The following is a 14,113-nucleotide window of genomic DNA, read 5'->3' on the forward strand; positions in this document are numbered from 1 at the left end:
TCTTGAATCATCTTTTTCTACTTTCTACCTCCTTCCCATGTTCTCTAACCAGACCTCCGAATTCTACCTATCATGAACTTCTTTCAGTTTCTTGACTATCTTTATGTTATTTATTCTACAAGCCTTTGCACAAGCTATTCTGTCAGCCTAAAAACCTCTCCCTCCATTCCCAATCCCACTGGACTTTATTCACTCCTAGGAATTCCTCCGGTAACTACTGACTTTCAGACCACTTCAGTTCTCTAAGCCCACCCCTCCGCCCTCATTCTTAAAACTCAGAGCCCTCTGATCATGAAAATAAATGGGGACAGCTCTGCACATGACAGCCAGCCAAGCTCTATTTCCTCACAGTTATTCCTTCTTCTAGGACTTGCAAAACGCTGTGCGTACCCTGCTTCAAAGGGTAGAAGAATTCCCAAATGCAGAATAAAGTAGGCTCTTCGCAGTCCTGTCGCCCCACTCGAATGCGGCAGATAATATTTTTGAAACACTTTCCCCTTAGGCTTCTTAGAGAATAATCTCCCACGGTTCTCCTCTTACCTCCCTGAACAGATTCTTCTCTGTCCCAGCTCCTCTTCTGCTCACCCTTACATGTTGGCATTCCTCCAGGACGCCATAGCTGGCCTTCTATTCCTATTTATATTTCCTTTGGGGCCAGCTCAACCATTTCTGCAACTTCAAGAACCATCTATACACATCACTTCCAAATCTCTCACCTGTTCACATTTTCCAGACCCTTAAAAATACTGCTTATGGAAGATCTTTTGTAGACACCCCACAGGAAACTTCAAGTTGCAGGATCCACAAAGCATTCATTATTACTCTCCCCAAATTGCTCCCGGTCCCCAAAAGGACCACATCTGACCAAGAGCAAGAGAGAACTTGAGAAAAATACTGCATAACTCTTACCCTCAGGCCTCCTAAACTGTAGCCTGATCCTGTCAAATCTTCTTTCCACTACTTCCCACTGTCACTCCTAGGTTCAAACTCTGATGCCCTCTCATTGTCGTAAAAGTCGTCTTGCCTCCCAACTTGTACCCTTTCTACATCATTGCTCACACTGCTGCGGGGGCGGGGGCGGGGGTAAGATGGAAATAACATGTCAAGCCCTGCTTGAAATGCATCCTGGTTGTGGACAGGATAAAGCTGGAATTCCTCAGCCCAGAAAACACGGATCCTCCGCAGCTGCCTACCTCCTAGGTATCATCTCTGTCCGTGTCACTCACATCTTACGTTCTACCCATTCTCAAATACTAGACACTTCCTAAGGATGACCAACTGTTTCAGGCAGTTCCTTCTGTCTACAGTGCTCTTCCCGGCAGACTGTGGTGAACCTCCTCTACAAAGCCCTTTCTCACAGTTAGGGATGAAATGAACCGCTTCATCCTTTGTGCCCCTAAGGCATCCTGAGATACACAGATCTTCTTATGGTAGGTCACCCATTTGATTTTCTCTATCTTTCCTGATCTGGATTCAAACAGCAATTCAGTTGCTTGTTACAGCAGAAACATGGATAAATGAAGCTTTCTGAGCTCGTCTCGTCAAAGAGATTAAGAGTTGTTATAAGGTGAGAATCAGAGTACTGTGTAAATAAAGCCTCTACTTCTACATCTGGCACATGATAGATGGGGGGATGGTATTATTACAATTCTGTTATCCTAAGCCACCATGTGCAAGCTTAAAAAAAAAAAAGACCGTGACCAAACAACAACAACAACAACAACAACAACAAAACTGTAAGATGCTAGACAGATACACAGCATTTGTGTTAAGACGTATTTACTAAATCCTGAAATGATTACTACGATGATTAGTTGTCTGGAAAGACAGAAGGGGAAGCCGGCGGGGGGGAAAGCTGGGATTGGGAGGGGGCAAGGGTCTGCTGGGGGCCCCACAACAGAGAGGAGGCTCCTGTTCGCGTACACTTGCACCTCCATCCGGGACAGCCTGATTCACCACCTGGCCCACCTAGCAACCGCGGACTCCGCCACAGCATCACGGCTCCCCTGATTTAACTGTGGCTTCCTCGGAGTTCCCGGCGCCCGCACTTGGGTGAATTAGAGACTGGGTCCTCCCTCCGTAGGCCGCGACTCGCAGGCGGCAGCGATCCGCGGCCGCCGCAGGACGCCCTCCGAGAACGGCGGCGGAATGAATAGAAGCCCGCAGCACAGCGGCCGCACGCCGAACCACCCCAACGCGGACGTCCATCCTCACGGTAACCCCGGCTTGAACTCGCCGCCAGACCCCCAGCCGGGCGCACAGCCGCCTCCCGCCTCACCCCGCCGCGCAGCCTGCGCCCCCCGCCCGCCTCCCCGCCGCGGCGCGGCCTCCGGCCACTCACAAGAAGTTCTCCATCACGATGCGGACGATAGAGCCTTCCACGAAAGGCCTGGACGATTGCAGCGGCAGAGGCGCCGGCGGGGCCGAGCTCTTCCTCTTGCTCGGGACCTCCGACGAGGGATCTCTCGGGAGAGCTCTCTTGGAGGGCAGGGTGCTTGGGGTCGACGTCTTCCTACTCGGAGTCGCCATCCTGGCTTCCCCTCAGTCCCGGACGCGCTTCCGTTCCCACCGACCTGCAGCCTCGGCGCCGCTGCGCCCGGCTCCCGCGCGAACTGCCCGGCGCGCGACAGCGCCCGCGAGCCCGCCCCGCGCCTGCGCAGTTCCGCCCGGCGGCGTCAGGCGGCCGCCGGGCCCCGCCCCCCAGCCCCGCGCCTCGGAGGCTGAAGGCCGCGGGAGCCCGTCGCGGGGTGGGGGTGGCGCGGGGGGCGCCCGGGCGCGGGCGCAAGCGGGCGGGGACGACGGCCTCCGTGTGTGGGCGGCTCTTCGACCTTCCTCTCTGAGCGTTTGTGCATTTTTCAGAGCTGGGTGTTTTAAACTCAGAAATAGACGTCAACTGCATTTAGTACTTGGAAGCCCTTTCAGCGCGCCGGGGAAGCCGACCCGCGAGAGAACGGACGGAGGCAGGCGGTGGCACTCGGGGCGGGAGGCGGGCGACGACCGACCAGCCTTGTCCGGGCACCGATCGAGCGGACCCGGACTCGCCTGTCGTTGGCTTTCCCTCTTCTCAGTTGGCTCCCTATTTCCCTTCAGGCAGGGCGCGGGGTCCGAAAAGGGAAGCCCCAGCACTGGCCCCGTGCCCGGGCCTCCCTTAAGAAGCGTCGTGCTGAGCCCCGTGCGCGCTTCCACTTGTGAACCGACGGCACCGCGCCAACCCTGCCGGCGGACCCTCCACCCCCTCGCTTCCTCCTTCCCTTTTAAGGCTTCCTGGCCCGAGGTTTCTAGAGATCCGCGAGCTGGAACGCACGGGCTTCGGCGAGCGCGCGCTTGCACTGACACCTGCCCACCTGCAGCTGCCTAACCTCACGCAACGAGGAAGAGGGGCTCCGGGGCTTCGCAGCTCCGCGTTCACGCAGCTCATCAACGTCTGCCCTCCAGGAGGCTGCGGCTGCGGCCCAGAGGACCCCAGTCAAGGGTGCACGTCGGAGCCCAAAGAACCCGTGAACCCCCAAAGATCAGGGTGATCCCAGGCTGGGCTAGATGATCTGAAAAAAAAAAAAAAAAAAAAAAAAAAAAACAGAACAGGTGTACGGAGAGGCACAGACGGCATGTCCGGAGAGGTCGTGTTTGAGCTGAGCCCTAAATGAGAAAGGAGCAAGTGCATGAATGAGGAAAGAGCATTCGAGGCAAGGACGGAAGCCCTGGAGTGGGAACTCCTGGGATGCTTGAGGAACAAAGGGAAGGCCAGTGTGGCTGCCACCGTTGCCGAGCAGAGCCTTGCCCATCATGGCAAGGCCGTTTATTTTTAAAGCGCTGGGAAGCCAGTGGATGGTTTTAAGCAGGACAGAGACGTATCTGATGAAAAGTTTTTGAATAATCACTCTGGTTGCTGTTTGGAGTGGGCCAACGTGGAAGCGGGGAGGCCGTTTAGAAAACGGGTGCGGTAGAATCCTGACTCCTGACACCTGCGACTAATGCTCCTTTCCCAGGTGCCCTCCACGTCCTCTCACACCAGTGGAATCTCTAAAGGTTATTAGCAAAGAAAATAGAATGAGAAAAAAGCATATGAATGCACCATGGTTACTAGAAATAAATAATAATAAAGGGCAAATTACAGAAGAGTAATTTTAGAACTGGTCAAATCGTGCTCAGGAGGGTGCTATGCTCTTATTCTTACAAGATTGCAACGAGTTTTTTGGAAAGTAATTCGTTACTGCACTTCAAGAACCTTAGAAGAGTCGAAGTCTTTGAAAAAATGATAACATTTGGGGGAATCTATTCTAATGGAAAAATAACACAGGCAGAGTGATGGTAGTTGAGTGCAGGAACCCGTTTTGTACCATTATTGGTTCTTCGGTGAATTAATCAAATTGTGGTTATCAACCTGAAAGTTGAGCATGAGTCCCTGAACTTGTTATGACCACCCAAATGCGCACAAGCTAAGAGTTCTTTTCTAAATAGCCAGCCAGTCATACTCTGCCACCACCTTTTATTTTATTTTTTTATTATGTTCAATTAGCCAACATAAAAAATACATCATTAGTTTTTGATGTAGTGTTCAGTGATTTATGAGTTGTATATAATACTCAGTGCTCAGCGCCACACGTGTCCTCCTTAATACCTATCACCCACTTACCCTATTCCTGCACCCCTCTCTTCTCTCGGTTTGGCTCCCGGAGTCCAGAGTTTTCCATGGTTTATCTCCCTCACTGATTTCTTCCCCTTCAGTTTCCCCTCACTTCCCCTACTGCCCTCTGTGCTATTCTTTATGTTCCACATATGAGTGAAACCGTATGATAATTGTCTTTCTCTGATTGACTTATTTCACTCAGCATAATTCCCTCTAGTTCCATCCATGTTGAGGCAAATGGTGGGTATTCATCCTTTCTGATGACTGAGTAACATTCCTTTGTAAGTACGGACCACATCTTCTTTATCCATTTCTCTGTTGAAGAGCATCTGGGTTCCTTCCACAGTTTGGCTATTGTGGACATTGCTGCTATGAACCTTGGGGTGCATGTGCCCTTTTAAAACCCTAGGTTTGTATCTTTGGGGTAAATACCCAGGAGTGCAATGGCTGGGTCCTAGGGTAGCCCTATTTTTAACATCCTTAGGAACCTCCATCCTGTTTTCCAGAGTGTCTATACCAGCTTGCATTCCCACTGACATTTGTTGCTTCCTGTCTTGTTAATTTTTGTGATTCTAACTGGTGCCACCACCTTTTAAAAAGGAAAATACTATCACTTTCACTCCTGATTACAAAACCAACACATATTAAGTATAGAAACTTGGGGAACACTCAGAAAAACATACACAAAGGGAAAAGTTACTCCGAATTCCTCTACCCAGACTAAACACTGTTAGGTTTTGGATGTATGTTTTATCTTTTTTCCTTCTGTGTATACGACATGCTCCTTTTGTTGCCCCCCACACCCCCCCAAATCCAGAATGATGCTGCACAAATTCTCTATCTATATCGAGATATATATATATGTATATATATATATCTACATATGTAGATATATATATCTCTCTCCCATTATTTAACCTTCTTTTTCTCACATAATATGAGTATATTTCCACGCCATTAAATATTTTTCTGTGACCTAGTTTTAAGTAACCATATAGTGTTCCATCAAGCAGACAGTATAATTGACGTAAATATTTCTTTTTTGTGGGACTCTGTGTGACTGGGTATTAGCATGAACCAAGGATCCTCTGTCTGACTATAAGAAGCTCAGTGCTTCTTATCATTCTTTAATAATTTCATGCACCCATAAACCTGTACACATATATCTTGCCACACTTGGTTTATTTAATTTCACTGGTGAAAACTGTCTCAAAACAGGTGAGAGTAGGGAGGCAGAGGGAGACGGTCTCAGGAAACAATATCAATTAACAGGAAGCTGCGGCTCATGAATGAGTCAGTGAGCCACATAGTTGAATTTATACTTCCAGGATTTGAAGCCCACTCATCAGCTGAGCTCGTCATGCCATGTTTGCTGGCTAATAGATCTAGCCATGCCACTGTATTTAACCTTCTACTCACCAAGGAGTAAGTCACCAGGGGCTACATCGAGTGAAGGCCTTACAATGCTCCAGAAACTTAAAAACTGCTACAAACAAAAAACTGGCAGAAAGGGGCAGGGTCGGGGCGCCTGGGTGGCTCAGTGGTTAGAGCCTCTGCCTTCGGCTCAGGTCATGATCTCAGGGTCCTGGGATCGAGTCCCGCATCGGGCTCTCTGCTCAGCAGGGAGCCTGCTTCCTCCTCTCTCCCTCTCTCTCTCTCTCTGCCTGCCTCTCTGCCTACTTGTGATCTGTCTGTCAAATAAATTTAAAAAGTCTTAAAAAAAATCAAGAAAAAAAAAAGGGTCAGGGTCAAGGACTGTAAGTATATTTCACCTCACCCTTGGAATACTATCTTCTGAGTTGTCATTCTTGGCTTTACCACACACGCCCTTGATAATGGTGCTAGAGGAGCAAGAAGGTGGGGCACGATACCCAGACCGGACCCTGCGGAGGCCACCATCAACTAAGACGGTTCACTCTTCCGGTTCTGATAAGAACAAGGGAAAGGAAATCCTACTTTGGCTTTTGGCAGATTCTTAAAGTGGAAAAGTGAGCCCTTGTCCCTTGGAAAGGAAGGAAAAAGTCTAGGCTGAAACTGAAGTCCTTGGGACCCCGAAACAACCCTTTTTCCCTGGTGCCCTCACTCACACTTTCTAATTAACCTTGTTAAAGAACAGTTGGGGAGGGGTACCTGGGTAGCTCCGTTGGTTAAGGATCTGACTCGTGGTTTCAGCTGAAGCGTTTTCTCAGGGTCCTGAGAACAAGCCCCAGGCCTGGCTTGACACTCAGCAAGAGTTTGCTTGAGATTCTCTCCCTTTCCCTCCCCCCGCCTCTCCCCTCCCCACCACTCTCATATGTGCTCTCACTCTCTCTCTCTAAATAAATGAAATCTTAAGAAAAAGAAAATGAGGGGCACCTGGGTGGCTCAGTGGGTAAAAGTCTCTGCCTTCAGCTCAGGTCATGATCCCAGGGACCTGGGACTGAGTCCCGTATCAGGCTCTCTGCTCAGCAGGGAGCCTGCTTCCCCCTCTCTCTCTGCCTGCCTCTCTGCCTATTTGTGATCTCTGTCTGTGAAATAAATAAATTAAATCTTAAAAAGAAGAAGAACAAACGGTTGGGGAAGAGGTAGGGAGGGATGAGGGGTTCTGAGGAGAGTAAACACCCTTCCAAGAGGGAAACTAACACCCCATACAGCAAGCTTCTGCTAGAAAGAAGGATACTTTATCTTTAAAGTTTTTACTTAAAAAAAAATTTGTTCCTAACATCATAGAAAAGCTTTATTTTATTTTTTTTTAAAGATTTTTATTTATTTATTTGACAGACAGAGATTACAAGTAGGCAGAGAGGCAGGCAGAGAGAGAGAGAGAGGAGGAAGCAGGCTCCCTGCAGAGCAGAGAGCCCGATGCGGGGCTCGATCCCAGGACCCTGGGATCAAGAAAAGCTTTATTTTTAAAAAAGATTTTTATTTATTTATTTGAGAGAGTGAGCGAGAGAGAGAGCACAAGCAGGGGGAGCAGCAGAGGGAGAGGGAGAAGGAGGCTCCTCTCGATGCAGAACTTGACTCAGGACCCTGGGATCATGACCTGAGCCAAGGGCAGACACTTAAATGACTGAGCCACCCAGGTGCCCCCCCAAAAGCTTTAAATAATGAAAATATCTGCTTCTTCTTACCGTGGTGTCAGTACACTTGGAATTGGTTCTAGTAATAGCTACCATATTAGTAGTAATAGCCGATACTAACAGAGTGTACCATATGCCAGCTACTGTTCTAAGTACTTTTTCATAATTCATGTTTATATTCTGGATCAATGTCTCAACAGATTTGCATCTTTCTCAAATTTCCATCTCTTGGATACAAACCAACCGAAAGATTGAAAAAAAAATATTAGGAATTAATATGAGGTTTCAAAATATTCTCTGTAATGTGTCAGGATAGAAAGTCTATGGTTAAATGTGCCTTCATTTCGTTTGAGGATATGAAATGGGAAAACAGATATTACGTTGCTCCGGAAGGAATTTACCTTCCATTTCCGGAAGATTGGGAACGAGGCACTAAAGCACCAGGAGCAGCGCTCTCTGCCGGTCCTCGCCAAGTGAACGGGTAGTCCTCCTTGTCCAGGCTAGGTCAGAGGCCTCGCAGGGGAGAGCGAGTGTTTCCCCTCACACTGTGTTACTTCCTCGAGGAAAGAAAGTTGGGAATTGTCAGAGTCATGCTAAATCTGCTGAAATTCGCTCCATATAGTATAAAATAAACTCTCCCATGAACTTGGGGGTTTTAAGTTCTCACGTCCGCCGTTTTGATTGGTAGCCAAACATTCTTTGTATAATTGAAATTGCCTTTGTGTTTTTGTTATTATTTTATGAATTTTGAAAACCCCCCAAAAACACAAAACAGAAACCAACCACCACGCACGCGTATTCCTACCATCAAGAATTAACAGGAACACCTGGGTGGCTCAGTCAGTTAAGCTTCAGACTCATGATTTTGGGTCCAGGTCATGATCTCATGGGTCATGGGACTGAGTGCTGAGTATGGCTCCATGTTTGTTGGGGAGTCTGCTTGACACCGTCTCCCTCTGCCCCAACCCCACTCTCTCTCTCTCTAAAGTAAATGAATACATCTTTAAAAAAGAATTAACACTGTGTGGACAGGCCTCAACCGTTAAAAATAGAGCTACCCTATGATCCAGCAATTGCACTACTAAGTATTTACCCAAGGGATACAAAAATACTGATTCGGTGGGGTATATGCACCCTGATGTCTGTAGCAGCACTATCAACAACAGCAAAGCTATGGAAAGAACCCAAACGTCCATTGACTAATGAATGGAATGAATTGGTAAAGAAGATTTGGTGTACACACACACACACACACACACACACACACACACACAGAGAGAGGAATATTATTCAGCCATCAAAAAGAATGAAATCTTGCCATTTGCAGTGGATGGAGCTAGAAGAGTATTATGTTCAGTGTAATAAGTCCATCAGAGAAAGGTAAGTACCGTATGATTTTACTTATATGTAGAATTGAAGAAATAAAACAATTAAACATATGGGAAGGGAGAGAAAGATGAAAAAAGGCAAACAAACCATAAGAGACTCTTAAAGAGAGAGAACAAACTGAGGGTTGGTGGAAGGAGGTGGCTGGGGGTTGGGCTAACTGGGTGATGGTTGCTAAGGAGGACACTTGTGATGAACACTGGGTGTCATATGTGAGTGAAGGATTATCGAATTCTACTCCTGATACCAACATTGCACAGTGTGTTAACTAACTAGAATTTAAATAAAAATTTGAAAAGAAATCTAAAACAAGCAATGTCACAAAACAAGAACTAAAATGGCAACAGATATTTGAAAAAATATTCACACCAAGTATTTAAAAAGTGCAAATTATTACAAAGCAAATATAAAGTTGGCCGTTCAAATTAGTCAAAAATTGAAAATTATAATCTTTCATCCAGTGTTCATGAGAGAGTAACAAAAAGAGATTCCAGCACTAAAAGGAAAATTGCTGATGTTAGAGGAGCTTGGTTCAACAAGTTTTGGGGTATAATCTAGCAATACAGATGAAAACAACAAAATTATTCATGCCTCTTAAGTCAGTATTTTCCTTTCATGAATTTGCCCTAAGTAAATATTCAGCAATGTGAATATGAGATGTTCATCAGAGCACGTTTTATTTTAACAGAATATTGGAATTAATTTAAATATCCAAAAGGGATCGATTAAAGGTATTTTCAAAAGTTTTTTTTAAAAAAAGGAATTAACACTGCTAACAATGTGGCATGATTTTATTGTCTTTCTATTATCTACTTTTTAAACAATTACACATGAAACACATGCATACATTCTCCTCTTAAAAAATAAAACAACACAGATCAAATTAGTGTACTTTTGGCATTTTTTCCCCTCAATCTTGCTGCTGTGACCCTTTTCTCCAGAGTTAACTACCTCTACCTATACATTTATTTAGTGTGTAATGTAATGTCCTTTAAGGTCATTTTTATATTTACATGCATTTTATCTACAGAAAATATGTAGTAATATTTTGAGTGTGAATGCATTACATAAATGTGTTATATAAAGACATATTACATGCATACAGATAAATGTATTAATGTTAAAAATATAGTAAGAATAGTTTTGTAATTTTATTTTTCATGCAAAAATATATTTGAGATATATTTATGTTGACACATATAAAACTTGTTCCTTTTTAAGTGCTGTAGGGTTTTGTATGACTGTATCTCACTTTATCCATTACAGATTTGACATACAGATTGCTTCCAATTTTTCATTTTTACAAACATTGCTTTAGGGAACATCCTCAAACATGTCTTTATGTATAGGTGCTAGAATTTCCCTAGGATAGAGACCAAGAATTAAAATTGCTAGACTATATACCATGCTAATTACTTTCCTTCAGTTTCTTGACATTGTTACATGCGGTCAATTTCTTAGTAACTGATTGTTTGAGAAATATGTCAAATGTCTCTCTTTTGTCTATCTCGTCCAGCTTGTTGATGCCATTAAGTTAAGGATCTTGAGATGGAGTGATTCTACTGGAGCATCCAGGTGAACCCATATAATCACGAGGGTCCTTATAAGAGAGAGGCAGGATGCTCTGCCTACTTGTAATCTCTCTCTGTGTCAAATAAATAACTAAAATATTTAAAAAGAGAGAGAGAGGCAGGATGGTCAGGGTCAGAGGGGATGTGACAATGAAAGCAGACATTAGAGTGAGAACACAGCTGGAAGTCGGCCCTGAGCCAAGGAATGCGGGAAGCCTCTAAAAACCAGAAAAGGCAAACGGATTTTTTGTTAGAGCCTCCAGAAGGAACACAGCCCTGCTGAAACTTTAATTTTAGCTCCATGAGACTCATTTTCAGGACTCTAACTTACAGAATTATGAGATAATGAGTGTGTCGTTTCGTGCCACAAAGTGTGTCGTGATTTGTTGCAGCAACGGTATGTAAATACAGAGTCTGTTCTGAGAAATAACAAGAGAGCTTAGCAAGTTGGCTGGATATAATTCCAGAGAAATCAAACACTTCAAAGGAAATAGACAAAAGTTTACTTTTCTAGAAGAAACTATATGGAAATATCTTTAAAAACACAGGGTAAGAGTTTCTTAAGACAAAAAATATATATAAATCACAAAGAAAATAAGATTATGAGTTCATACACATTAAAAACTAATCGCTTTCATGAATCAAATTCTGGAATTTGTATCTGGAATATTAAGAGATTCCTATGAATCTGTAAGAAAAAGATACACAGTTCACTAGAAAAATGGGCAAAATAAATAGGCATTTTGCACAAGGTTAAACATGAATGGTCACAGAACACTGATAAGATGCTCAATTGAATTAGAAATTGGAGATATGTAAATTAAAGCCTCAGTAAAATGCGGTTTCCTAATTACCAGATGGGCAAAAATTAAAATCTGACATTCGCATATTTTTGGCACTCATCTACACTGGTAAGAGTTGTGTAGTTGGGAAGCACTTTTCCCTCACTGAGCATAGCAGACCTATTGTGCAAACCAGCAATTCACATGTTTGAGAGGCAACCCAAAGCTATCTTTCACATGGGTACCGGGGTACTTGCACAAAATATATTTTAGCAAAATTGTCACAAGAGCAAAAATCTAGAACCGACTCCAATATTCATCAATGGTAAAATGAATTAATAAATTGCAATATAATCATTTCATAGAATATCATACCACAGTGAAAATGAATTAACTATAGCTAGAAAGTCAACATTGCTGAATCTCTAAAACATAATTTTGAGCAAAAAAGATAAATTATAGGTGGATATATATATGTATACATACATATGTGTATATATGTATACATGTGTATATATGCTTATAGTATACATGTGTGTATATATGTATATATACATATGTATGCATATATACATGCATACACACAATTATTTCCTCTGTATAATTTTTCTTTTGAGAGAGAGAGAGATTGTGTGTGTGGCCACATGTACATGAGCGGGGGCAGGGGCAGAAAGAGAGGGAGAGAGAGAATCTCAAGCAGGCTCTATGCCCAATGCAGAGCCAGAGCCTGAGGTGGGGCTTGGTCTCACACTCCTGAGATCATGATCTCAGCCTAAACCAAGATGCCACGCAGGCACCCTACCTTTGTATAAAACCAACAAAACTAAGTAATATATTGTTAGGATGCATAGATAGCAAATAGGACTATAAAAAAACAAAACAAAGGAAGGCTTACCATGAACTGTAGGATGATGGTCACCTCTCTGGGCAAGAGAAGGATGTGGGATGGGGCCGTCGTCCGCAGACTGCTTCCGAGTTATTGATAATGTTCTGTTTCTCAGGCAGGATCAACGGTCCACCAGTGGTCATTACTATTCTTTAACATTGGCCACACATGCCTTACAATCTTTCACAGTTGGATTGGATTATGTTTCACATAAAAGTTAGATATTCCAGGGGCACCTGGGTGCCTCAGTGGGTTAAAGCCTCCGCCTTCAGCTCAGGTCATGGTTTCAGGGTGCTGGGATCGAGCCCCGCATCGGGCTCTCTGCTCAGTGGGGAGCCTGCTTCCTCCTCTCTCTCTCTGTCTGCCTCTCTGCCTACTTGTGATCTGTCAAATAAATAAATTTTTTAAAAAATCTTTAAAAAAAGTTAGATATTCCAAATGAGAAAAAAAGAATCTACAACTTATCCATGTAATTCACCATGTTAAAAAGTTAGAGGGGAAAAATCCTATTCAAAGAAGCATCTGATAAAATTCAATGTCTGTTTGTGATAAGTTCTTAGAAAACTATGAATGGCACTGAAGTTTCTGAACTTGAGGGATGCTACTTATCAGAAACCTGGAGCGCACATGATAACTAACGGAGAAACTTCCTATTCCTTCTCATTAAGATCCAAAGAAAGATGCAGGGGGGTAGGGGTGGCGGGGCGCCTGGGTGGCTCAGTCTGTTAAGGGTCTGCCTTTGGCTCAGGTCGTGATCTCAGGGTCCTAGTGTCCAGCCCCACGTTGGGCTCCTTGCTCAGCAGGGAGTCTGCTTCTCCCTCTCTACCCTTCCTCCCTGCTGGTGATCTCACTTTCTTTCTCAAATAAATAAATAAAATCTTAAAAAAAAGAGAGAGAGAGAGAGAGCACAAATGCATTAAGAGACAAAGATTCTCTGCTGTTTTTTCTGCTTGCCCCACTGTATCCCTTGTCCTACCCTCTTCACCCTGCTCTGTGGCCTGGGACATAGATTTCTCTGGCCTGTGTCATCAAGGCTCACTTGTCCTCTGACTTTTGATTGGGTTCACTAGGGACTGGAGCACCGCTGCCTTTCAGAGGAGGCTGTGTTCCTCCACGTCTGGCCACAGCCCCTCTTACACCACCTTTTCCCCAAGACCATAGCTCTTCCTGGGCCTGGTAAGAGCTCCATTGGTCCTTGAGGCCTACCTGCGGCGGCTTCCGTCTGCCATGTGAAATTAGTTAATCAATCAATTGACCAATTAATTAAAATAAAATTTAAATAAAGAATGAGACATACTGATAGCCTGGTATTCTCAACTCATGGCGCAATCTGAGACCATTTATGGAATGCTTAGAGCCCCCACAACCGGCTCTCAGGGTGGAGGCTCCCTTCACCTGGATCTAGGGTGGTATTGTCTTTTAGGTTTAATTTGCTAGTCTAATTCTTGAGATGCTTTCACAGATTATTAATTCTTTCCCTATTAGATTTTGTTTTTATTTTATTAATGTATGCTCTTTCCGTTTTCCTTCTTTCTTTAGATTTTCTGTTCTTATTCTAACTTAAGTCTGTTGCTTGTCTCAATAATTCTCCCTTTTTCTAGTTTTCAAATTAATAATTTAAGATGACAAGATTCTTTTCATATGTTAATAGCTACATCCCACGAATTTTGATAGGTGGTACTTTTAACTGTCATTGATCTAGATGTACAGATGGTCCCTGACCAAGGATGGTTTGACTTACGATTTTTCAACTTGACATTGGTGTGAAAGCCATACGCGTTTAGGAGGAATCATGCTTCAGA

General features: G+C 44.2%; 1 protein-coding gene across 3 annotated transcripts in view; it reads right to left on the reverse strand.

Moving 5' to 3' along the window:
• SMC5 (structural maintenance of chromosomes 5) overlaps positions 1 to 2,641 on the reverse strand; it is a 95,436-nt gene extending 92,795 nt beyond the window's left edge. For all 3 annotated transcript variants that reach the window (XM_032306542.1, XM_032306543.1, XM_032306540.1), the window contains exon 1: positions 2,342 to 2,641. In XM_032306542.1, coding sequence (XP_032162433.1) covers positions 2,342 to 2,529 — 188 coding nt within the window. In that variant the 5' untranslated portion in view covers positions 2,530 to 2,641. The remainder of the gene's footprint in view (positions 1 to 2,341) is intronic.
• Positions 2,642 to 14,113: the final 11,472 nt, after the last annotated feature.

This window comes from Mustela erminea, chromosome 12 (assembly GCF_009829155.1).
Source record: "Mustela erminea isolate mMusErm1 chromosome 12, mMusErm1.Pri, whole genome shotgun sequence".
NCBI lineage: Eukaryota > Metazoa > Chordata > Mammalia > Carnivora > Mustelidae > Mustela > Mustela erminea.